We start from the raw sequence: 27,249 nt of genomic DNA, 5'->3' as shown, positions 1-27,249 counted from the left end.
TACCGTGATTGCATGCATATAGACCCATCTCGCCTAGCGCCTGGTGCTAGTGACCTCTACATGAAATGTTTGGGGATAGCAGTCAAGTCCGGTGCTGTCGAGATAGAGCTATACAACGGGTACATACCGCCAGTTGGTTATATCTCAAATTAACAGGACCGACACCACTAATATCGGCCATAATCTCCTGGTTCTAGGGACTTTAATGCGCATCACGTTTCAAGCATTCTCCCCTATGTAACGACCAGCGGGGATAGCTTTGCCAGAGCCGATTGAAGGCTCCACGTTTTGCAAGATGCCCCCACTAGGATTAAGAAGAATTGAAGCAGCTTGCCTCACATTTCCATTGCATCCCCTTATCGCCTGAGTAACGTGTCCTGATAAACCGTCATTTCTTTGGAATCAGTTCACCTCCCCATAATACTCACCATTGACCAACCACCCGACTTCATAATCTCTAAACGCCGGACGTTTATCAATCAGAAGTAGGCCGATTAGGTTGGCTTCAGAGAATACACTAATCGCCGCTTCAGTGAGCTGACATCCCTCTCAAATATGCTAATTGGCAAGAGGAGATTCCGCGGCACCGTTAAAGCAGCAGCCGCTGCGGCCCGATTTCCCAGCGCAGGCAACGATACTAGCAGAAGTATCGACCATCAGACAAATGTCACCTGTTTAACTGTCCAGCAAGACCTACTCGACTCAGACCATGATCCCTGTGGATGCACCCCACCTTAGTCGCAAGGTTCCTGGAGTTGGATATTCAACAGAACCAAGCAGACGAATGATAGAACATACTACACTGCTACAACAACAATTTACCACAAGAGTTTTCACACTGCGGCACAGCGTTCAGAGTTGTCTATAAAAAGGAGCTTCCGTATAATTGAGCTAAAAATAGAATCAGGCAGCACTCATTGATATGTGAGAAATTTGGACATTGTTCCTAAATGCAAATTTTTGGGTTTCCTCAACAGTCGTTATAACTTATCGCTGGCATTGATGCCAAGGAGTTGATAGGCAGGTAAACTGACGCCGTTTAGGATTTTTAGTTCCCTATTCAATTTTCTTATACGAGATTTAGTTTAACAATCAAATCCCTATTGATTCCTACTCGATTCCTTCAATACCTCGAAATCAGATTTTTTTTTTTCATAAAATCAGTTAATTTCGCTAAATTTAGCACACGGTTAATCCATTTTTTCTATATAAATGTTAGCGTCTAAAAGTATGCTTTAAAAATTAAAATAAGCGTATACTAACCATTTTTAAATCACCAAAGCCCACAATCAATTTTCCCACCACACTTCACAAATGGTTATCGGTTATTGTGGTGTATTTACAAAATGAAGCGAATAATTGAAAATTATCGAATGGTTTATATTTCTTTCGTTTTTCGCAATGAAAATCCGTATTCTTTCGTGGTTACTTTTTTTAGATAATAGATTTTGAGACAAAAAAACTTGCTGATGTCATTTAAAAAAAAATCTCAAACTACATATGGTAAAGTTTTAACAAAGACATTATGTTATCATTGCATAGGGTTTAAAAACATTAACCACCGTAAACATGCAGTTTTCCACTGTGAATCACCAACATAGTACAAGCTTTATGTCTTAAAAAAAACAATTCTCAACATTTTTACCCACCAATGCTTTAATTTTTCATTCTCCATCATTCATTTATTTTCAGGTCTTGGCCACCAAATGCAACCACAACATTCAGGCATAGTCACAAGGGCAGAATGGGGTGCCCGTAGCCCCAAGTTAGTGGAACATTTTCCGGGACCAGCACCATTTGTGATAATACATCATTCATATCAGCCGGCTGCATGTAACACAAATGAAGATTGTCGCAAAGCCATGCGTGCCATGCAGGACTATCATCAATTGACTCATGACTGGAATGACATTGGCTATAGTTTTGCCATTGGTGGTGATGGCATGATTTATGTGGGTAGAGGTTTCAATGTCATTGGAGCACATGCACCCAAGTACAATGATAAGAGTGTGGGAATTTGTCTAATTGGTGATTGGAGAAGTAAGTAGAAATGGAATTTTCCACATGCAAACATTGGCTAACATATTTTTCTTTCGTTTTCTTCTTGCAGCTGAAATGCCTCCCCCACAAATGTTGCAGGCTGCCAAAGATTTGATAGCTTTCGGTGTGGCCAAGGGCTATATACACCCCCAATTTAAATTGATGGGTCATCGTCAGGTACGAGACACAGAGTGCCCGGGTACTCGTCTTTTCAATGAGATATCAACGTGGGATCATTTTAGCCCCAAGCCCAATACCACCGAAAATGAAGTCAATTAATTTTTTTTAATTGCACTAAGCCAACACCCACCTCCCAAATATATATTATTAATTAATTATTGTATTAGTTAAAAAAATTTGTAATTATTGTATGTAAGATCTTGTTTTTTAAGTTAGACAATACATGAATTAATTCAATAATTCATGTTAATATACCAACATGCACAGATGTCTGCAATGTTTTGGGATGTGTGCATGATGGAAAGAAAATATATGTATGATTTGTAAAATAGAAAATTTTAAAAAAAATTGCTTGGAAAATTTTTTTATCTTTGCAATAAGGACGACATTTTTTATTCTACTAAAAAAATTTTCAAATTTTTCTGTTCAATCGAAAAATTTTCCTAAATTATTCTCTTGGGGCCTCTAATCAATTGGCGGAACCATAATTCCTTACAGTCGGAGGAGTTTTAAGGTTACAGCGATCCAAGAAACAAAGCTGAATGAAAAGTTGTTGTTAGTTGTCAGGATTGTAATGTGCGGTTACGTTAGGGGAGGTTGAAAAAGAGGGTGCGGGATTTAGACCGAGAATTAAAAAACGCATTTGCCATGTTCGACTTCCGAAGTCTAAGAGAGAACGCCAAAACCCTTGGGAGTATTTTGACGAGTGACGGAACCTGGACATTCTAACTGCTAAAGGATGCAACGCACTTCACAAGGCTGCAGAGTTTGATCCTCGACTGGCCCTAGTTCCGGAGTGGAATTCCGTTTTGGAGTGAAAATCCCTTTGGGAGTGAAAGTCCGATTGGGAGTGAAAGTCCAGTTGGGAGTAAACGTCGGATTCGGAGTGAAAATTTGATTCGGTGTGGAAACCTGGTTCGGTGTTGAAATCTGATTCAGGGTAGATTCGGATTGGTAGGCTGGTTCATAGTGGGAGTATAGTTCTGAATGGGAGTCCGGTTCGGAGTGCATGTCCGATTCAAAATGGTAATCCGGTTCGGAGTGGAAATTCGGTTCGGAGTAAAAGTCCAATTTGGAGTGGAAGCCAAGTTCGAAATGGAAGTCCGGTTCGGAGTTCAAGTGCTGTTGGAAGTGAAAGCCCGGTTCGAAATGGTAATCCGGTTAGGAGTGGAAGTTCGGTTGGGAGTGGAAGTTCGGTTCGGAGTGGGAGTTCGGTTCGGAGTAAGAGTCCGGTTCGGAGTGCAAGTCCAGTTCGGAGTGCAACTCCGGCTCGGAGTGCAATGCCGGTTCGGAGTGCAAGTCCGGTTCGGAGTGCAAGTCCGGTTCGAAATGGTAATCCGGTTCGGAGTGGAAATTCGGTTCGGAGTAAAAGGCCAATTTTGGGTGGAAGTCAAGTTCGGAATGGAAGTCCGGTTCGGAGTGCAAGTGCTGTTGGAAGTGAAAGTCTGGTTCGAAATGATAATCCGGTTCGGAATGGGAGTCCTGCTCGGAGTGGGAGTTCGGTTCGGAGTGCGAGTCCGGTTCGGAATGCGAGTCTGGTTCGAAGGCGAAGTCGCTACGTAGCTACGTCTAAGTCCCCAGAGAAATGCAAGGGAGGCGGGGTCAAAGTTTTTAAATTGGAGAATTTATCAAAGGATGGTTCGAAATAGGAGCAAGCTTGCTCAAACCCAGTTGAGTGTGAGTATATTTCGGATTGGGAGCCCGATTCTGAGTGGAAGATCAATTCGGAGTGAAAGTCGGGGTGGAAGTAAAAGTCCGACTTGGAATGATTGGTTCGGTGTGGAAGTCCGATTCAGTGTGGAAGTTCGGTCAGGTTTGGAATGGAAGTCCGCTTCGGGTTGGTAATCCGATTCGGAGTTGGAATCTGCTTCGGAATGGGAGTCCGGTTCTATATGCCATGGCACTGTCTGTGGATGTGGACATGGTAACAGAAGGAATGATCGTCTATGCGGTGAATTCATTTGAATTCTACACGTAGACGGGACCAGATGGCATACTGCATGCTACGATACAAAGCCGTAATCTATGCCACTCCTAGAGGTGGTATTTAGCAGATACTTTTTGCTGAACTATGTACCGATTTGATGGCGGGAGGTTAGAATGTTTTTCGTCCCGAGTGGCGAAACCGTGCCACTATTTGCCCAAGAACTGCAGACCAATAAGTATCTCACCTTTCCAATCTTTCACTGGTATACACAGAACTGGTACTTCCCTATAAAAAATCGAAATCTGGATATTTTCAGGTAACCTGTCTTGGTTGGCTTTGCTGCTTCTAGACTGAAAAAAGAATGTAGAAAAAGGGTCAGAGAGGTAAAAGAAAGGTTATATTCCTGTCGCAACTTGATACGAAGTGTTGTGTACTAAGAACGGGGACTGTACAATGGATGTTTATGGCGGTGGTTCGGCCGATTCTCACTTATGAATGTTTAGCAAGGCATCATGCTTTGGACAACTGTGCCTTCCGCAGAATTATCGAGCCTCCAATACAATATACATGGAAAGTCAATCGGAGCTGAAGGTCCTGGAGTTTTAGGGTGAGACTGGTAAGGAAATGAAAAGAGTTTCTTCGAACCAAGGAGAAGGTGTCGGGCTCTGTTGGGTCCGGGGCCTGCAAGAAGTGGCATGGAACGTGGTGACCAATAAGCTAGAAAGAAATGTATCAGTAATTAGTGTCAATGGTGATACTCCACTGTGCGGAGCTATTTGCTAGGGTGGACGCTTTCAATGATTACCACGAGAATTAAGCGTGTAGCAACAGCTACCAGTTGCCTTTTCTTGTTGTTGTAGCAGTGTGTTGCACACTATGGCAACAGCCCTTGCCGATGAAGGACATCATCGGTTCATTCCGGTACGTACAACCGGCTGCCATGGGATTGTCGCGATAGGGTTCTGCCGTCGATTAATGCATCAGTGTTTCGCACTCGATCCCAATTGACCTCTGAGGCATTCAATCCGAAACCTCTAGAGTTCTGTATCATTCATCTGTGGTCACATCGATTATCCGCACAACCTGAACTTATCTTCAATCCATTCCCCTATTGTCTTAAGTCTCTTATGATTGTTTAGGGCAGTCTTTTTAAATGTGCTTTTGATATTATCCACTTCCCTTAGCAAGCAGGCAGAACGGCGTGCCGCAGAGTGACACTTCTTTGGTGAGAAGTTTTCAAATGGCAAAGTACCTCACAAATATCGCCGCTGAAAAATTTCCTGATGTTTCTGATGAATTTATTATTTACGTTATTATTCCTCGCAAAGGGGGGGAATTGTAATTAGATTTTTTTTTTATAATTTTTTAGCTGTATCACCCTGTTAGGCAATTAAAAAAATCTATAAGCACCTAAAAGTGTGCTTTGATTTTTTTTTTTTTTATTTACACCACTTAAATGCACTTTAAAGCCCCACACTTAATTTCCCCCTCAAAAAAAAACTTTAACAATGGTTATCGGATTATCAATTGTGATTTGAATCAACAGATTGTGTGGTGTGTTTATAACCAAATTATTCCTTTACAGTTAGGACATAGGGTGGGGGTGGGCAGGCAGGTTAACAAAAAAAATCAAAACAAAAAACAAACGAACAATGTATAAATGAATTTTACCGCCCCAGCATAACAAAACAACTCATTTGCATTCACAGTGTGTGTGTGTGTGAGTGAATGAGCGTGAAAAATAAACAAAGAATAATCGTTTTTTTTATCTGTTTGGGTTGACTACTACTGCTGACTTCAGATGAAATAAATCGATATATCGATGATGCGAGCGGCGGCCGCGACGTTGAATTGCGGCAGTGAGATTTTTTCTATGCAAATAGGATATTGGTGCCATTGAATACTTTTTGCCATTAGCTGCTGCTGCTGCTATTGCTGCCACTGCCACTTGTATAAAATGTCAAATGCAAAAAAGATACGAAGACAAAATACACCGCAGATGATAATAAAGGGGAGATGGATGGATGGCGATGGTTTGGCTGCTGTGTTGCCAGACAAAAGAGACATTCAGGCAATCGACAATCAGACAGGCGGCGGACGGACGGACAGGCAGATGAAAGCACAAACGATCAGATATGCAGACATCGGAGATATTCAATACGAAGAAATAAAAAACAAGTGCCATAGGAACAAATCAATCGAAAAAAGAATATAAACCGAACGAAATTGAAAAGCATAGACGGACGACTTTGTTGAAATGTCCAATATTCGAGCCGTGTCTATATAGCTGTTCCTATTCTGCTTTCGCTAAACACATTTTAATCACAAAATATTGGCAAAAAAAATTGGAGAAGAATATTTGCCTAAAAGTGTATAAAATTGGAAATAAATAAACCAAGGCATCATCAACTTCATTAACTTCACCACAAACGTCAAAGCCTACGCGAACGCCTTCGCTTGCAGCCATCAAAATGGGAATGGATTTTTTGGATGAATGGTTTTTATCACAAGGCAAGTATGTATGAATGTGCCACAACGAATGCTGGCGAAGGTTAGCACAACAATTTATCAGCAATAGGCCAACAAGTTCCCCCCTCAAATGAGCCGCCTGCTCAAGAGTCGTAATAAACACCTTACCCACCTCTCGTAAGGAATTGCCGAGAAAAAGCCCAGGGTTCATGGTTCATGTGGCGGTATCTTGGATATCTATCTTAGAAGCAGAAAGATGGTGATAAAATGTTAATGCGCATAATTTGTATGAATTGCTGCTTTTCTTTTTATAAGAGCATTGTTGGGGGTGTGGGAAGGTGTCTCTATCAATCAGTATTCAAATTTTGCTCCGAGAGGAGTGAGGGGGGAATTTTTCTTTGTAAAGAAAATTGAAATGAAAATAAATCGGCTTGCGTAATTGAAATCGAATTTGAAAATTTTTTTTGCAGTAATTGGCAGTCATTTCTTATTGATTTGTTAGAAAATTTGCATTCAACTCAAAAAAAAGAGAAAGCAACAAAGCAATAATAAAAAAAAACAAAGTGCTTATAAAAAAGGTCTTTTGACAAAGGAATAGGCTGTTGACTTGAGACCTTAAAGTGGCAACTGCGCTGACATCTATTGTGGGATTTGTAAACAACAAGAAGGGAAAATACGCCTACACTCCTATCTATACATGTGTACATACATACATACATAGGCTGGCGAAAACAACAAATCACATTGGCCTACACAGTTTGTTGATGCAAATAAAGGTAATAAAATAATTAATGCTAATTGGAAAAGTGAAAGTTAAAGACGACAGCATATAAAAACAAAACGGAACCCAGTCCTAACATAACCTTCAACGAAAACAAAGAGCATTAGCAACAAATAATGGATGCTTGGTATATAGAAATTCGCAAGAAATGTATATCGAAAATGAATATTGAATGCCAGTATCATATTGAGTTAGTATGTAAGTAAAATTACAATTTCTTTCATCATAACTGGGACAATTTACTTTACCTAACGCCTTTGCCTCTTTAATTTGTCTCCAAACGTATAAGAAATGTCTGACTCTCATAACAAAGAGTTTATTGAGCTAAAATTATATCAGTAAAAAACCCTTAATACATTTGCAAATTATCTCAAAGCCCGCGGTCTTATATTCCATGTGCATACACAATAATACGCAATAAGGTGTGTGTGTGTGTATTTATTCATGATGCATAGCTGCTTCGCACTTTTGTCTCAACTGTGGATTAGTTGTTGCTGTATATACCTCAATGCATATTAAAAACAAAGTTAAAGAGTTCCTCTTTCTTTCTCTATCTCTCTCGCTCTCAAGAGGAGTGAGAGAGGGTGAATGAGTGACGTTGGGCTCAAAAATCACAATATGCTGCTTGTTAGGATTTCGTGGTATATTAAGGTGAGTTTTCTGTTAAAACTTCTATGGTAGGACTTCATACAGAGGTGAAGTAAGTGAAGCCAACAACCATTGATATGCTCATTCTACAAGACGACACAGTGTTGCCAAATCGAAAAATCTTGGAAATAATTCTGGAACTTTTGAGCGGATAAATTTAATGTACTTGGGTGGTTATTCGATTAATATGTTAGGTTAGGTTCAGTGGGATGCCCACAACCAAAGGTGAGTTCACTCGGAGGCCAGACTGGCTCATTGTGGTGCCCCAGAAAGAAAGGAAAGTGAAAGAGGATGTGAGACCTCGTACTAGAGGTTATACACGAATAAAACAAAACAAGTAAAAGCGTGCTATCGTTGGAACCACCACCATAGATTCATCTAAAAAATTATACAAACTTAATTTAGTTGACGGGCATGATTTTATTCTATTGTACATACCAAACTTCTGTCAAACTAGCAAAACTAATGCTTCTTGGAACCGAACAAGGATAATCCAGAGACCGTTTTACATGGGAGCTATATCACTGATTTGGACCGTACTTGACACAGTTGTTGAAAGTCGTCACAGAACACCGCATGCAAAATTTCAGCTAAATCGGACAAAAATTGCGGCTTGTAAGGGCTAAAGAAGTCAAATCGGGAGATCGGATAATATGGGAGCTATATCAGGTTATAAACCGATTTGAACCGTACAGTTGTTGGAAATCATAGCAAAATTGTAGCTAAATTGGACAAAAAATCAGTGTTGTTATGGCTCAAGAAGTCAAATCGGAACACCGGTTTATATGGGAGCTATATCAGGTTATTGACCGATTTGGACCGTACTTGGCACAGTTGTTGAAAGTCATAGCAAAATTGTAGCTAAATTGGACAAAAAATTAGTGTTGTTATAGCTCAAGAAGACAAATCGGGACACCGGTTTATATGGGAGCTATATCAGGTTATTGACCGATTTGGACCGTACTTGGCACAGTTGTTAGAAGTCATAACAAAACACTATGTGCAAAATTTTAGCTAAATTGGACACAAATTGCAGGTTGTAAGAGCCCAAGAAGTCAAATCGGGAGATCGGTTTTTATGAGAGCTATATCAGGTTATGTTGAGCTTATCATTGAGTTTTAATTTAAAACGGGCAGCACTCAATTGATATTGTGAGAAGTTAGTTTCCCTCTAATTTGTTCCGCTCAACTCGTGAGATCGGTTTATATGGGAGCAAAATCTGAACCGAAATGGCCTATTTGCAATCCCCAACGACCTACATCAATATTAGGTATCTGTCCAAAATTTTAAGCGCCTAGCTTTTGCGCGTTCGACCGCTATAGTGATTTCGACAGACGGACGGACGTATGGACATGGCTAGATCGAATCAGAATGTCGAGACGATCCAGAATATATATATATACTTCATGGGGTCGCAGATCAATATTTCGAGGTGTTACAAACGGAATGACTACATTATTATACCCCCATCCTATGGTGTTGGTTAAAAAAAATAGGTGGAATGGAGAACCCCAGCGGGGGGTGAAGAAACACCTATCCCCACGCAAGCACGGATGTACCTACGCCGGAGCTTATGGCACCCAGCGACGGAACCATCCTGTTCCTTCAACAAATCTAAGGAGAACTACCAGAGTTACGTTCGCAAGTTCACCCAGATCACAGAAGAAACGGCTCCTCAGAAAGGAGAGCCTACGTCTCTGCAGACCCGGACATGAACACAGCAAGTGCTCAATAGTCTCCACTTTATACTCATCGAGGCAACTCCTACAGAAGTAATTGTGCGGTATTCCCATACAGTCCAGAGCGCCTTTGCGGTATGGCAACCATCCACCGAGTCCCATCTCGCCATCGACGCCGCCCTGGCCTTTCCCACTACTGTCTTCAGTAGCTCGACAAAAGGCACGTAGGCAAGACCGGTGACTGGTCCGCCACAGTGCCCGGTTATGACCCCTGTTAAGGTTCTCATCGACCTCTTATCGAACGCCAGCAAATCCCTCGTTCTCCTTCGGTCGGGCAACCATCCACTGAGTTTCATCTCGACGCCCTCCTGGCCATCCCCTCTACTGTGTTCGGTAGCTCGACAAATGGCACGTAGGCAAGACCGGTGACTGATCCGCCCGGCACAGATGAACCCCTCCTGGTGCGCTTCCATTTCCTAGAATCCCATAAGTCGTCACATCGTGGGCCCGGAGCCTACCCAGGGATTCCAAACAATCCGCCACACATCTCGACCTCAACATCTTCGACCCCAAGACCTTGAGCGACGCCATACTGTCAATATAAATTCTGAGTTTTGAGGGCGGTAAATCTCTTACCAGAATTTCCCTTGCAGCCACTGGAATGGCACAGACCTCTGCCTGAAAGATCGCACATTCGTCTGGAAGTCTCAGAGATATACCGATATTGAGTGCGTCATAGTAGACCCCCAATCCAGTGCCTGTCTCCATCTTGGAGCCATCGAAGTCTCCTCCTCCTTAAGTACAGCATTCTCCCTCCATTCATTTCTACCAGGAAAACGAATCGCGAATGCCCTCACTATAATCGGCTCTGGTGCCAGATAGTCGGAGATCCTGCACAATCTACCCTCCTCATCCATAACACCCCGAACTGTGGCCGCAACCATCCACCTTCAGCATGACGAGCTCCCTCAGCCTATTTCTGGTAGCCAATCGTGAAAACCTCTTAGTGACCCGTCCATTATCTCGCTGAACGTCGACAGAAACCTGTCTCGGACCAACAGCACGACGTCGTCCGCATAAGCGATAATCCTCGTGCCGTCCCCACCGAGATCCATCAGGATTTCTTTAATCACGAGGTTCCATATAATCGGCGAGAACACCATTCCTTGGAGCGTTTCTCTGGTCACCCGCCTTCTGACCACACTTAAGCCCAGGTTAACATTAATAATACTGCCGTTAAGCATTTTTTGGGTCCACTGCGAGATTATGGGGTTAATCCCCGTGAGGTCCAGTGCGGCGACTATTGATCCTAGAAGGCCGCCAAAGTGTACTCCTTCTGTTGACTACCTCGTGAAGGTTTTTCACCGACCTACCTTTGTGCGTTGTGCCCTACTGAAGTTTTCCAGTGTCAGTCCCCCTCTCACCTTCAGGTCAAAAAGTTACAGAATTATTTCCAAGGAAATTGTTGTTGTTTTACATTTTATTCAATGCATATTAAAAACGCAGAGTCATTATTTCTCTTTTTCTCTCTAGAGAAGACAACAATTGGATGAGTAGTCAAGTTTTGCTTAAAAATCACAGTATGGTGAGTTTTAAGGTGGCGTGGTATATTTTAATATATACAATTTGTGGTTAGCTTTCTGTGGTAGGGTTTCATATGAAAGTGAGGTAAATTAAGCCAACATAAATTAATATGATCCTTCTGCCACAAGAAAATTGTTGTTGCTTTACTCTTTGGTTTCAAGTGTGTATTATTTGTTGCTGAGCATTCAATTCATATTACAGTTAAAGAGTTTCTCTCTCTCTCTTTCCCTCTCAAGGGGAGGTCACAATAAAATGACTAGTGTGCTTGTGCTTAACAATCACCGCATTGTTGGAGTTAGGGTGTATGGCACGGAACTATATATAGGTGAGTTTTTGTTAAACTTTCGATGGTAGTCTTTTATGCGGAGGTACTCCATTAACTGTTAACTAATATTAAGATGACAAGATTAAGTGACAAAAAAATGTTAGTGGTCCAGGTAGTTAGTTCTTTAAATAATTTTTTTAATGGAATCGGAAACTTTTTAGACCCATCAGCACTGTTATGACTGTCCGTTTTTGAAAAAGTCTAGCCTCTGAAAATTTAGTACATATTTTATATAAAGGGTGATTTTTAAGAGCTATAGGAAAGTTTTTCGAAAAAAACACATAATATTCAGAAAAATGCATGAAATCTATATTTGAATCGATCGACCGTACTGTCCATATAATTTAATGTTTGAAGATTATTTTATGCAACTGTTGACCTTGACTGCGTTTCAAATGATCGATCAGCTGAGTTTAAATTTGTCATACTCCTTCCAACATTGCGGCCGGTATCTCACGAATAAATGCTTCAATACTGTCTTCCATTGCGTCAATTGAAGCGGGCTTGTCCATATAGACATGAGCTTTAACATAGCCCCACAAAAAATAGTCTAAAGGCATTAAATCGCTCGATCTAGGCGCCCAATTGACCGATCCCGAACGTGAAATAAAATGTTCATTGAACTCGCCTCTCAATAAGTCCATTGTTAGGCGTGGTGTGCGGCATGTGGCACCTTCTTCTTGAAACCACATGTCATGCAAGTCAAGATCTTCCAATTTGGCCTCGATGGAAGAACCGCGCGATGAACTTTCTTAATAGAGCATGAGTTTTGATAATAAAATTCAATAATTTGCAAACGTTGTTCGTTTGTAAGACGATTCATGGTTAAATTATAGACCAAACTGAAAATGTTTGACAGTGAAACAAAACACGAAACGTGCGTGAGCTGTTTCAACTAGTGTTGCCAAAAAGAGACGAGGGTTGCCTTTTTTGTATTTCAGGATTAGAAAACATAAACCAATATTAATTATCGAAAATCGTTTTTGCATTTTGCCAATCTGATTGAAGTATCTCCAAAATATGCATTCTGAACGCATCAATCGCTTCTTCAGGTGTAGAAAAACGTTGACCCCTCATTTTATATTTTACGCACAGGTATAAAAAGAAGTCATTCGGTGCCATGTCTGGACTATACGGCGGATGACTCATCAAATCGATGTTTTGAGTGCTCAAAAATGCAGTTATTTGAGCCGATGTGTGAGAGGTGGCATTGTCGTGGTGAGATGGCATTGTTGTCGTGAGGTGGCATTATCGTGGTGAGTTGGCATTGTCGTGGTGAGATGGCATTGTCGTGGTGAGGTGGCATTGTTGTGGTCTTGGGCGGTTGGTTTTCCTGATTTCTTGAAAGACAACTTGCAAACAAATGATTGTGTACAACTCAGAATTGACTGTTCTGCGTTGTTCTAGTGGTACGATTGTGACCAGTCCCATTTTTCTGAAAAAACAGGCTATCATTTGCTTGGAAGTGCTTCGTGGGCTAGCAACTTTTGTTGGATTTGGCTAATCTTGAAACACCCATACAGTCGGCTGCTGTTTATTTTCGGACACAAACGCGTAAATCCACGATTCATCACATGCTACGAAGGCACAGACGTGTTTCAAAGCATCGCGATCGTATTTTTGGAGCATTTCTTTCGACCAAACGATACGAGCCCTTTTTTGAGAGATTGACAAATTGTGTGGGATCCAACGAGAACAAATTTTTGTGAAATATTGAATGTATGCTGGTCCCACTAACGCCTTAGGTTGTCTTAATCTCACGTTAGGTCACATGACAATCTTGCAATAGCAGTTGTCGGCATCAATGGTTTTTGGAACAACAACTGATTTTGGAAGACCACCACGAATTTCATTTTGGGGTGAACTACGACATCGGTTGAATTCACCATACCATCGATTAACACTGGTCCTTGTTGCAGCTCCATCGCCAAAAATTGAATTAAGTTCATCCACGAAAATGTTCACCATTAAATTCCATTTTTTGGGCGAGATGAATCTTTTAAGTTACTGTTAACAACACAAATAGCGTTCGTTTGTCAAAACGTTCTGAGTACGTATAACCTCAAAAATGTCAAGCTTTACAATAGAACTGTCCGTTGGCAGAGTTGTCCAATCCCTAAATATAAGAGGCAAACCTCGTATTACAGTGATCAAGAATATACATATGTACTTTGCAAGGTCAAAATGTGTTCTAAACTGACTATTCCATCCTATTATGGTGGGTATACAAATCTGCGGCACGATTAATGATCTTTTCTTTCGAATTCCTGTTGAAATAAAAAGCAAAACCAAATTCTTCAGGAATTGAAACTGGTATGTATGGTATTTAATTCAAACAAAGAAAATAATAGCGATGATAGTCTTAATAATATTTTATGCCAATGAGCTTTTAAATCATTTTTCTATAGTTAAATATTTCAGGTGGCCATAGGTTATAAATGCTTATAAAGACAGTGACAACAGAAAAAAAAGGAAAATTATATTTATTTTATCCTAAAAGAAATTTCTTTCGTATTTGGCGGTAAAGAAATTGTTTCCCCTAATAAATTACCTTCAAACCAATAAAGGTTTAATACAAAATTTCTATGACATCATATCACAAACTATTAATTAAGAAAGAAAAAAAAATTAATTCATTCTATAAAATTTTCAGCAAAAATATTTTTTTTTTTCAAAAACTAGGTCACTGTCAACACCTGCTTTGTGCTCCGTGAACAATAAAATCTAAACAAGAACGATACAAAATTTCATTCCAATCCAAATGAGAATTTGGTAGTCTTCAGCTCGATACTTATGCAGTGTGGCGTAGTGTTTATCTTGCAGCAAGAAATTAAAGAAGATGGGCTGGGGGGAGGAAGTGGGCGAAATACAAAGTTTCCTTGTTAATGAAAATTTTCAAAAACGAAATAATTTAAAGAAAACAAATGCGATTATTTCAAATAAACAATGTGAGGCTATTTTCAAAGTTTTCACAAACTAAAGCAATACCAGCAACAACAAAGAGCAAGATTTTTTCCAAAAACTATTTATCCAGACTACAAGTACTACATGTACCAGAAGAAGGATGTTTGAAAAAAACAATCACAAACTCGTACATTTTAAAACTGGCACTATATTTTCTTGAATACATGTAGAAACAGACAAATGTATGTACAAATGTATTAAAAATGAATTATAAGGTTGTGCTGGAAAATAACACCGGTATTCACAAAACTTAATGTAGATTTCAAATAGGTTTATTCGACAGATTTTCTTTATAGAACTTTCAAATAGACCTATTTTAAGGCTTCAATCGGTTTTTTGAATACGGCCGTAAGACTCTTTTGGAAACATTGTATTAAAGGAGTGAATATACCCACCACCGAAGTATGGGGGTATATTTATTTTGTCATTCCGTTTGCAACACATCGAAATATCCATTTCCGACCCCATAAAGTATATACATGCAGCGTAAAAATTTAAAACGATCTAACCATGTCCGTCCGTCTGTCTGTTGGAATCACGCTAAAGTCTTTAAAAATAGAGATAATGAGTTGAAACTTTATATACATAGATTATTTTTTTGTCCATAAGCAGGTTAAGTTCGAAGTTGCGCTATATCGGACTATATCTTGATGTAGCCCCCACTATAGATCGATCGGCCGACTTAGGGTCTTAGGCCCATAAATGCCACATTTTTTATCCGATTTTGCTGAAATTTGGGACAGTGAGTTGTGTAAGGCCCTTCGACATACTTCTTAAATTTGGCCCAGATCGATCCAGATTTGGATATAGCTGTCATATAGACCGATCCGCCGATTTAGGGTCTTAGATCCATAAAAGCCACATTTATTATCCTTGTTGAAATTTGAGACAGTGAGTTGTGTTAGGCCCTTCGACATCTTTCTTCAATTCGGCCCAGATCGATCCAGATTTAGATATAGCTGCCATATATACCGACCTCTCGATTTAAGTTCTTGCGACCATAAAAGGCGCATTTATTATCCGATTTTGCCAAAACTTGGGACAGTGAGTTGTGATAGGCTCTTCGACATCTTTCCTCAATTTGGCCCAGATCGGTCCGGATTTGGATATATCTGCCATATAGACCGATCTCTCGATTTAAGGTTTTGGGCCCATCAAATGCGTATTTATTGTCCTATGTCGTCGAAATTCAGGACAGTGAGTTGTGTTAGGACCTTCGACATACTTCTTCAATTTGGCCCAGATCGGTCCAGATTTGGATATAGCTGCCATATAGACCGATCTCTTGATTTAAGGTTTTGGGCCCATAAAAGCCACATTTAATATCCGATTTTGTTGAAATTTGGGACAGTGAGTTGTGTTAGGCCCTTCAACATAGTTCTTTAATTTGGCCCAGATCGGTCAAGATTTGCATATAGCTGCCATATGGACCGATCGCTCGATTTAAGGTTTTGGGCCCATAAAAGGCGTATTTATTGTCCGATGTCGCCGAAATTTTGGACAGTGAGTTAAGTTAAGCCCCTCGACTTATTTCTGCAATTTGGCCCAGATCGGTCCAGATTTGGATATAGATGGATCTCTCGATTTAAGATTTTGGGCCCATAAAAAGCGCATTTATTGCCCGATGTCGCCGAAATATGGGACAGTGAGTTGTGTTAGGCCCATCGACATTCTTTGGCTCAGATCGGACCAGATTTGGATATATTGGGTTGCCCAAAAAGTAATAGCTGACTTTTTAAAAGAAAGTAAATGCATTTTTAATAAAACTTTGAATGAACTTTAATCAAATATACTTTTTTACACTTTTTTTCTAAAGCAAGCTAAAAGTTACAGCTGATAACTGACAGAAGAAAGAATACAATTACAGAGTCACAAGCTGTGAATAAATTTGTCAACGCCGACTATATGAAAAATCCGCAATTACTTTTTGGGCAAGCCAATAATTACAGGGACATTTCAATTCTGAATGCTATTCCGAAGCTATTAGAGAAAATTCTAACTGACACTATTTCACATCAAGTCTCTTCTATATTGTCTCCCTACCAACATGGTTTCGGAAATCGAAATCGACGATAACAAATATTTTGGAATTTACTTGTTTGGTCAACGATGGCTTTAGGGAACGCTACCAAACGGATTCTATATATACCGATTTTAGTAAAGCATTTTATAAAGTCAATCACAACCTTCTGTTAAAAATAGATGTTAAATAGATCTTATTGGTTTCAGTCCATCTTTACTAAAGTGGATCAGATCATATCTGACTGGACGTACTCAAAGTGTTAAATTTGGTACTGCAGTTTCCAAATCAATTGTTGTCTCTTCTGGTGTTCCACAGGGTAGTCATCTTGGCTTTGTGCTGTTTTGTTTGTTCATAAACGATCTCCCTTTAACTTTAAAGCACTCGAATATTTTGATGTATGCAGATGATGTAAAGATCTTCAGATCAACGAGAGACTCTGATGAACAGTGTTATCTTCAGTATGACCTTGATACTCTTTACGAATGGTGCAACCAGAACTTTATGGAACTTAATATTTCCAACTGGAAACACATATAATTTTCAAGAATAACCTCTCTTAAAACTAGCTACTTTTTGGGTTCCTATCAACTTGAAGTAGTCTATAGCTTTAAAGAACTTGGATTTCTTCTAGACCAACGCTGAAACTTCCGTCAACACATCTCAATGGTTGTAAACAAAGCATGTAGTGCACTTGGCTTCATGAAACGCTGGAGTAAATAACTTAATGATTTCTCTGTGATGAAAAACTTATATACGTCGCTAGTCAGAAGTAATCTCGAATACTGTTCAGTGGTATGGGATCCGTACTACAATATTCATTCTGATTTGATAGAATCGGTTCAAAAACAACTTCTATTATTTTGTCTCCGTCGAAATGGGTGGCACAGAAATTCATTACCTTCGTATGAGTACCGATTAAATCTTATAAAGCTTCCTACATTAAAAGATCGTAAAACCATGCTAAACATTACGTTTTTGACTAAATTAATTCATGGTCAAATAGATTTCTGCTTTCTTTTGAGTCGAATATTCTTAAGCGTTCCTATCAGACCTACCAGATATTTAGATCTTTTAAAAATTTCTTATTATAAAACCAACTATGCCAATAATGATCCTTTTCGGCACCAATGTTATGAATTTAATCAAATGAAAGATTTAATAGACCTATCTGAGAATCGAGAAAGTTTACAGAGGTAAATTAAATTATTTTTAAATTCTTAGGTTAATACATTTGTAAATATATTGTTATTAGTCTGTTAGGGTATTTATTATCTATAGTCTTAAATAAAAAAAGAGCTTATTGGTTTGCAACAAAATAATAGCTTATAGAACTCACTATTTAAAATTTCATTCAAATATAATCAAGATGGAGAATAAAACCATTTCTTTTAATACAAATGTGAATGAACTTCGTTACACCCCAATATTATCGTAGTGCTTAGAAATGGCATGCCAGAAGGCTACAACCGCCAAATATTTGCATTGGAAAAACAAATGCCATTCTTCTTCTCCTTCGTATGGCACAAACCAAATTTTCTTCTTCTTATAGAGACCATACGGCAAAAATAAAACACAGTTGCATCAAACAAACAAAAACTCAGAGAACTTTTAAGAGAAACCAAGAGATCATATACACACACGACAATCGTCGACAAAGAGTAGCACAAAGACCAATAAAAAATTCCGGAAAATCTCTGGGACGGAAATATAGAATTTTTTCAGCAACAATCAAACACACTCTATGCTGATGCCCAACTATACTGGTGAGATGAGAAAGAAAATTAAGCACACAAGAATCCAACGTTGGCCATTTGTTGATTGTGGCGGCTGTGGCTGCTGACGATGTTGGCCAATTTTTCACTTCAGTTGATTTTAGATCGTGGAACGAATTTGTCTAAACACAAATCTATGTATTTATTAAACGTTAGTGCGTAAGGTCGAAAATTAGAAGAAAGAAAAAATGGAGAAAAATCAAATAGGAAACCGAAGAAGAAGAAAAAGATATAAAGAAGATAAAGAAAAAAGAAGAATAAAATGAGGAATAACAGCAAAGTTTTATTGAAGAAAAACCAAGTGATCATATGTGCAAATTAAATAAATGGAAAATTCAAAGAAAAGTGCTATGCAATGAATAGTTGAATAAATGGAACAAACTTCTGAAAGATTGGAACAAATTTTCAATGAAAGAAGAACAAAATTCAACAAGATTTTACATATATATAGAAACACCCAAGAATTTCAAAACCAAAAATAAAAATAATTTTTTGAGTTCCAAAAGCAAAAAAGTTGAAAATCTCAAGGATAACAATCACAGATTAATGACCATGATTGGAATAAAAATTGTCAAAAATCCAAAAAAAACAGCAACAACAACAAAAACAAAATTATCAAGAAAATCAAAAACAACATACAGCGCAGAATGATCTCGAATATATGAATTGGGTGGGTGACCATGTAGGCTGTTATAATAAAAGAGAAATTACAAAAATTTGCATATATGAAATATCAAGGATTTTCCCTGAACCTGGTGAATGACCATCATCAGTTTTTGTATTTTGTATACAGAAGTCCCACAACATTTATTATATATACAAAAAAAAATTACAAATGAATTACAAATAGTCATAACACTCAGAAAAAATGGTTGCTTGGTAATCATAGGCATTACAATAGACTTTTAGTTCGATCGAACTTATATAAGTTTGTAAATCAAAATTGAATATCGTTAGCTTAGTTTGAGCCAAATCGGATATTAGGCCACTTAACATATGATCCCAAAAGGTTAAATCGTACTAACTGGGTGTCATGTTGAAAGATGGACCTACATATGTGAACCTTACTTGTTGCATATGTTAAAGGGGACAATATAACATGTTATTCTTCAAAAACTAAAGACGGTCACCTTGTTTCCAATGATATAGAATAGATTTATACGTACATATCCTGATCCTTTTTCCGCGACTCTATATATTGGGTTGCCCAAAAAGTAATTGCGGATTTTTTAAAAGAAAGTAAATGCATTTTTAATAAAACTTAGAATGAACTTTAATCAAATATACTTTTTTTACACTTTTTTTCTAAAGCAAGCTAAAAGTAACAGCTGATAACTGACAGAAGAAAGAATGCAATTACAGAGTCACAAGCTGTGAAAAAATTTGTCAACGCCGACTATATGAAAAATTCGCAATTACTTTTTGGACAACCCAATAAAATATGTATATTACCCACATATTACAAATTCATTGCTTTCAGATGAAAACTGCGATCAATATGGACAATCAAGACGTAACAATATATAATTTAAATTAGTCGATATAAAAACAAGTAAAAGCGTGCTAAGTTCGGCCGGGCCCTGTATCTCAATGGAATGTTCATGGCCAAATTTCTATTTGCCCTTTGGCTTAAGTGACACTTCACACTCATTTGGCTTACTTTCAATAAATTTTTCAATATACTGGCTTGAAAAATTGGTCCACACAGTTTAAATGCCGCACTAAAGTTCAATTCAATTATTTGGAGCACTCTCACTGGCAGGATTGTTTATGCCGTTTGCTCTTCTAATCATTTTAAACGTGCCATTTCTCAAGGGTTTTTATTGGAAAGCGTAATACTATTTTGCATCATTTTTATAGCCACCACCGAAGGATGAGGGTATATTAATTTTGTCATTCCGTTTGCAACACATCGAAATATCCATTTCCAACCCTATAAAGTATATATATTTTTGATCGTCGTAAAGATCTAAGACGATCTAGCCATGTCCGTCCGTCTATCTGTTCAAATGATGCTAAAGTATTTAAAAAAAAAGAGATATTGAGTCGAAACTTTGCATAGATTCTTTTTTTTGTCGATAAGCAGGTTAAGTTCGAAGATGGGATATATCGGACTGTATCTTAATATAGCCCCCATATATACCGATCTGCCGATTGAAGGTCTTAGGCCCATTAAAGCCACATTTATTATTCGATTTCGCTGAAATTCGGAACAGTGGGTTGTGTTAGGCCTCTCGAAATCCTTGTTCAATATGGCCCAAATTGGTCCAGCTTTAGATATATTGGGCTGCCCAAAAAGTAATTGCAGATTTTTTAAAAGAAAGTAAATGCATTTTTAATAAAACTTAGAATGAACTTTAATCAAATATACTTTTTTTACACTTTTTTTCTAAAGCAAGCTAAAAGTAACAGCTGATAACTGACAAAAGAAAGAATGCAATTACAGAGTCACAAGCTGTGAAAATTTTTTCAACGCCGACTATATGAAAAATCCGCAATTACTTTTTGAGCAACCCTGCCATAGCTGCCATATAGACTGATCTCTCGATTTAGGGTCTTGGGCCCATAAATGGCGCATTTATTGTCCGATTTCGCTGAAATGTGGGACCTTGTCCAGATTTGGATATATCTGCCATATATACCGCTCCCTCGATTTGGTATAGCGAGTTCTGTTACGCTCCTCGACAACCCTGTTCAATACGGCCCAGATTTGGATATAGCTGTCATACACACCGATCTGGCGATTTAGGGTTTTAGGCCCATAAAAGGTGAATTTAGTAACCGATTTTGCTGAAATTAAGCACAATGAGTTGCGTTAGGCCCCTCGACATTCGAACCGAATATGGTTAAGATCGGTCTATATTTCGATATAAATGCCATATATATCATCTCTCAATTTAAGGTATTGGGCTGTAAATTGACACAGTGGCCTGTGTCATTATAGTACAGATCGGCCTATATTTTGATATAGCTCTCATATACATATACCAATCTCCCGATTTAAGTTCGTAGGTCCATAAAAGCTGAATTTTTATACCATAAGCCACTACTGTGGTACAGGGTATTATAACTTAGTGCATTTTTTTGCAATACCCAGAAGGAAGAGAGATAGACCCATTGAAAAGTATACTGATCGACTCAGAATCACTTTCTGAATCGATTTAGCTATGTCCGTCTGTCTATCATTTCGTCTGTATATCTGTCCGTCTGTCTATCTGTCCATCTGTCCGTCTGTCCATTTTGATTTGTGTACAAACTACAGGTCGCAATTATTGTTCGATCGTCTTCAAATTTGGCACATATATTTTTTTTTTTTTGGCGTAGAGATCAAGAAGACGAAACAATTGGCTCAGATTTGGATATAGCTCTTAAATAAATGTAGTCCTGATTTGCAGTAATAATGCAATGAAATGGTTATTTGTTAACCGATTCTCTCGAAACTTGGCAGAAAGGATTTTCTCTTGACTCTCGACATTACTGGTAAATTTCATAGAAATCGGGTCAGATTTAGATATAGCTCTCATATATATATATATATATATATATATATATATATATATATATATATATATATATATATATATATATATATATATATATATATATATATATATATATATATATATATATATATATATATATATATATATATATATATATATATATATATATATATATATATATATATATATATATATATATATATATTCACTTCTAGAGCCACTGCTAGCACATTTATTAAACAACGCTTTCCTCGACGACTTCCACAATACCTATGAAGTTTACTCGAAATCGGTTCAGATTTAGATATAGCTTCCATATATAAGTTCGCCCGATTTTGAGAAATATTGCAATGAAGTGTTCATTTGTTAATCGATTCTCTTGAAATTTAGAAGAAAGGATTTTCTCTTGACTCTCGACATTACTGGTAGATATCATTAAAATCGGTTCAGATATAGATTTAACTACCATGTATGTATATCACCCGATTTACACCTCTAGAGCCACTGCAAGCGCATTTATTGACCAATGTTGCCAAAATGTACAACGCTCTCTTCGATGACTACAACAATATCTAAGAAGTTTGCTCGAAATCGGTTCAGATTTAGATATAGCTCCCACATATATGTTCATCAGATTTTGGGTAAATTGCAATAATTTCGTCATTTATCAACCGTCTTCATTACAGTTTGAATATATTTGCTCGAAATTTTATGTGTGTTGTTTAATAACTCATCTGAAAACATCCACCGAAGTCCATCAAAACTGGTTCAGAATTAGATATAGCTCCCACTTTGTACTTATAGGGTATATGTGGTGTATTCTAAAGTCGGCACCGCCCGACTTTTGTCTTTCCTCACTGGTTAATCGATAAATTTGGTACAATTAGTTGTTTTAGACACTAACATAGCCTGAATATGGTGGAGATCGGACCATATTTAGATATAGCTGCTATGGGTTCATATATGAAGCATTTTACACCGCATTATGACGAAAGGTGGTTAATATATATATCCGAGGTGGTGGGTATCCAAAGTTCGGCCCGGCCGAAGATTATGCCTTTGACTCATTCTCACTTCTATTCGCAATGGATATGAGTGAAAAGAACACAGTATAATCTTAATCAATGCACAATTTATATTATTAAATAACAAGTTAATAGGTACAATTAAAAACTGTTCAACGCATGCCTTGTTTATCAATCACTTGCCGAGATACAAAAGAAAATTGAATTTCTATGTCAAAAATTATTAAAGCAATTAACACCTGGTTTAAAAAAAAAATTTATAATTCAATACCATATTTAATCGGTAAAATATAGGTCTATATTTTTTCTGTAACAAGTAAAAAGGGATTAAGTTCAGCCGGGACGATCTTTGGTGGGTTTCCAAAGAGCATATCTGCAGATTAGATTATTGCAGCTTTGCAACTCTTTTCTTGACCGACTTAGAGGAATAGTTAAGACAAAGGTCATACCGAGCAAAAGTCAATGGATTCTGAAATTTTGAATACTTCCACACATTTTCGTCATTTGTTCACACAAAAAAAGAATTTGCTAGTAAGAATGTTAACACTTCGTGTCATCCACACCCTGTAGTTTCAAACACAGATGACGTTGCTATTATTATACCCACCACCATAGGATGGGGGCATACTAATCATAGTCACTCCGTTTGTAACACCTCGAAATATTCGTCCAAGACCCCATAAAGTATATATATTCTTGATTGTCTCGACATTCTGAGTCTGTATAGCCATGTTCGTCCATCCGTCTGTCGAAATTACAATAGCGGTCGAACGCGTAAAGCTAGCCGCTTGAAATTTTGACAGATACTAAGTATTGATGTAGGTCGTTGGGGATTGCAAATGGGCCATATCGGTTCAGATTAAGATATAGCTTCCATATAAACAGATTTCCCGATTTGACTTCTTGTGATCCTGGAAGCCGCAATTTTTTGTCCGATTTGACCCAAATTTTGCATATAGTGTTCTGTTATGACCACTAACAACTGTGCCAAATACGTTCCAAATCGGTCTATAACCTGATATAGCTTCCATATAAAGCGATCTCCCGATTTGACTTCTTCCGTCTTTACAAGCCGTAATTTTTGACAGATTTGGCTGAAATTGAGCATGTAGTGTTCTGTTATGACTTCCAACAACTGTCTCAAGTACGGTCCAAGTCGGTCTTTAACCTGATAAAGCTCCCATATAAACCCATCTGCCGATTTGACTTTTTGAGCCCCTGGAAGCCGCAATTTCTGTCCGATTTTGCTTAAATTTTGCGTATATAGTTCTGTTATGACTTTCAACAACTTTGTCAAGTACGTATCAAATCGGTCAAGAACCTGATATATCTCCCATATAAAACGATCTCCCTATTTGATTTCTCGAGCCCTTACAAGCCTCAATTTTCATTCAATTTGGCTGAAATTTTGCATGTAGTGTTCTGTTATGACTTCCAACAACTGTGTCAAGTACGGTCCAAGCCGGTCCATAACCTGATAAAGCTCCCATATGAACCCATCTGCCGATTTGACTTCTTGAGCCCCTGGAAGCCGCAATTTCTGTCCGATTTTGCTAAAATTTTGCACATATTGTTCTGTTGTGACTTTCAACAACTTTGTCAAGTACGACAGGTGTGTGATTCTATTACAGCTTCTCGCCTACAAAAGGATCTGCCAAACCAATTTCATCTTGTGAGCAGATCGTTCGCCTATTGTCTAGGACATTTCTTTCATATGGGTTCCTTGCTACTACTCTATGAGTCCCGTAATAAATCGTCAAGAACAGCCTTCATTCAATTCATAGGTAAGGGGACACATAGATATCTTATCATTGAGGCAATAAAAAGGAGGTCCCTTATCATTGAGCCAAAATTGGAGCTTGAATAGGACTGCAAACTTTGATAGTGAAGAATTATCCCAGTTTTCCAGTTTTTTCCATGGGGGGTGGGCTAAAAACACCCCCAGAGAAGTTTTAGCCGCCCCTCCCCAGAATTTTTTGCTAATTTAATTGCTATTCAAAGGGATTTATTTTTGTCATTTCTCTTTCTTCGAGTGAACCTTTCATTCTGGGTGAATATACATTGCATGAATAATTTCTTTTTTTCTGATTTTTGCACAGAAAAAAAAACTGAGAATATATAAAATTTTATAATTAAAACAAATATAAAATGCTGATGACTCGCAGCCAACAGTTGAACAGCGAGCATATGGGCCACAAACAAAAGTGACAAAGAAAGAGGGCAGGGGAATGAGAATGAAATATTGAAAATCTGAAAACATATCTACGTATGTTCCAAATGGATTTTATTTTTCAATAAAAATGGCACAAAAATGAATGATCGTTTCCAATTTTTTGTTTTTTTTTTCTGATACTCCTTCGTTACCGTTGCTAATGCGGCTGATGCTACGGCTGCTGCTCAAAAGTTATATTCACAAATTTCAAATATATTGCGTTATAACGCCTCCATAAATTTATTTTTGTACAAATTTGTATCGCACATTTTCGTTTGAAAATAAACTTTGCTTTTTTCTAAATTGTTTTTTTTTTGTTTTTTGCTTTCAAAAAAATGTTTGCTTTTATACCAAAGCTACGCTACACATGCCAACGGCTATGCCAAGCAATGCGAGTATTCACCATACGTTTAGAAATGTTGCAGAGTCCAAAGAAATGTCTGTATAACAAAGACTTGTACACTCTCAACACACAAGAAGAATAGACGGGGAGCGTAAAGTAACAGCACTCACGAATGCCTAACATGTCTGAGTGTCGTTGCATTTACATGCAAACGAGGGCAGATCAATGGATATGGGTTGTGTGACAAATTAGCATGCCAAACACAGGGACATTCAATGAAATTGCAGCAACGAGATGTGAGAGTTGACACATAACCTTCGTATAGTGATGATCTCAGAGAAATATGACAAACTGGAGGAAAATATAGACAAAGCCATAGGAAAAAAAGTTGTTAAATTTTTTATAAATTTTTAGAGCAAAAAACAGTGACAAAATATAAATAAAATTTTGACAAAACTTTCCATAAACACCTTTTTAGATAAAATTAGTTATTTTTATAAAAAATAACTAATTTTATCAAAATTGTTTATAGTAAAACCATTAACAAATCTTTCCATAAAACAAAAAATTGAACATTTTTTACACAAACAAATTTTGACAAAAAATATTTTTTTATACAAAAAATCTTTGGAATAATTTAAAAAAAAAATGTTTTCTTACAAAAAATATTTTACAAATTTTTTTATAAAAAATTTACAAAATTTTTCTATAAAAAAATTTACAAAATTTTCTATAAAAAAATTTGCAAAATTTTCAAAAGAAAAAAATGTTGACTAAATTTTTTATAGAAAACAAATTTGGCAAATTTTCTTTTCTATAAACAAAATTTTGACACAATTGTCTATACAAAAATTGATAAAATTTTCCAAAAAAAATTATTTTACCGAAATTTTCTATAGAAAATAATTTTTTAAAAATTTTCTATGGAAAAAATTGATAATATTTTCTATTAAAAAAATTTTCTACAGAAAATAATTTTGAAATAAGATTTTGACAAAAAATTTTTACGGAAAATTTTTTAAAAAATAGGTTTTCTATAGAAAATAATTTTTTCAAAATTTTCTATGGAAAAAATTGATAAAATTTTCTATTAAAAAATTTTACCAAAATTTTCTACAGAAAATAATTTTGAAATAAGATTTTGACAAAAATTTTCTACGGAAAATTTTTTAAAAAATAGGTTTGAAAAATTAAGTAAGAGCGTGCTAAGTTCGGCCGGCCCAAATCTTACATACCCTCCACCATGGATCCCATTTGTCGAGTTCTTTGCGCGGTATCTCTTTTCAGCCAAACAAAGAATAATGAACAAGAACTGTTATGCTATTAGAGCTATATCAAGTTATAGTCCGATTCAGACCATAAATGAATTGAATGCTGAACATTGTAAAAGTCATTGTTTAATATTTCAGTCCATTCGGATAAGAATTGCTCCTCCTCAAAATCAGATGAAAATTGCACCCTGTAGTGGCTCAAGAAGTCAAGATCCCAGATCTGTTTATATGGGAGCTATATCAGGTTATGGACCGATTTGAACCACACTTAGCACAGTTGTTGAAAGTGACATCAGAACACCACGTGCAAAATTACAGTCAAATCGGATAAGAATTGCGCCCTCTAAAAGCTTAAAAGCCATACTTAGCATAGTTGCTAGAAGTTATAAGAAAACAACTCATGTAAAATTTCAGCCAAAGCGGCTCAAGAAGTCAAGGTCCCAGATCGGTTTATTTGGCAGCTATACCAGGTTATTAACCGACTTCAACAATACTAAGCACAG

At 37.5% G+C, this 27,249-nt stretch overlaps 3 protein-coding genes across 17 annotated transcripts in view; 2 read left to right on the top strand and 1 right to left on the bottom strand.

Annotated features, from left to right (window-relative positions):
* The window catches only part of LOC106088801 (peptidoglycan-recognition protein LB), a 50,910-nt gene extending 48,354 nt beyond the window's left edge, over nucleotides 1-2,556 (top strand). For both annotated transcript variants that reach the window (XM_013254491.2, XM_013254489.2), the window contains exons 2-3: nucleotides 1,693-2,040; nucleotides 2,111-2,556. In XM_013254491.2, coding sequence (XP_013109945.1) covers nucleotides 1,707-2,040; nucleotides 2,111-2,319 — 543 coding nt within the window. In that variant the 5' untranslated portion in view covers nucleotides 1,693-1,706 and the 3' untranslated portion in view covers nucleotides 2,320-2,556. The remainder of the gene's footprint in view (nucleotides 1-1,692; nucleotides 2,041-2,110) is intronic.
* Nucleotides 1-27,249, bottom strand: part of LOC106080680 (trichoplein keratin filament-binding protein) — a 164,618-nt gene that overhangs the window by 76,664 nt on the left and 60,705 nt on the right. The gene's annotated exons all lie outside the window — the stretch shown is intronic.
* Nucleotides 6,285-27,249, top strand: part of LOC106088800 (glutamic acid-rich protein) — a 50,488-nt gene continuing 29,523 nt past the window's right edge. For 2 of the 9 annotated variants that reach the window (XM_013254487.2, XM_013254485.2), the window contains exon 1: nucleotides 18,476-18,556. Coding sequence is in view for 1 of the 9 variants with exons in the window: in XM_013254488.2 (XP_013109942.2) it covers nucleotides 6,619-6,658 (40 nt within the window). In the remaining 8 variants the exon portion in view is untranslated. Of the gene's footprint in view, nucleotides 6,659-7,174; nucleotides 7,393-18,441; nucleotides 18,557-27,249 lie in introns of those variants that run through there. The other 7 variants (XM_013254488.2, XM_059362949.1, XM_059362945.1 and 4 more) reach the window with 7 other exon arrangements.

Source organism: Stomoxys calcitrans, chromosome 2, assembly GCF_963082655.1.
Source record: "Stomoxys calcitrans chromosome 2, idStoCalc2.1, whole genome shotgun sequence".
Taxonomy (NCBI): Eukaryota; Metazoa; Arthropoda; class Insecta; order Diptera; family Muscidae; genus Stomoxys; species Stomoxys calcitrans.
The sequence above is the reverse complement of the archived record's forward strand: the minus strand, read 5'-3'. Positions and strand labels throughout refer to the sequence as shown.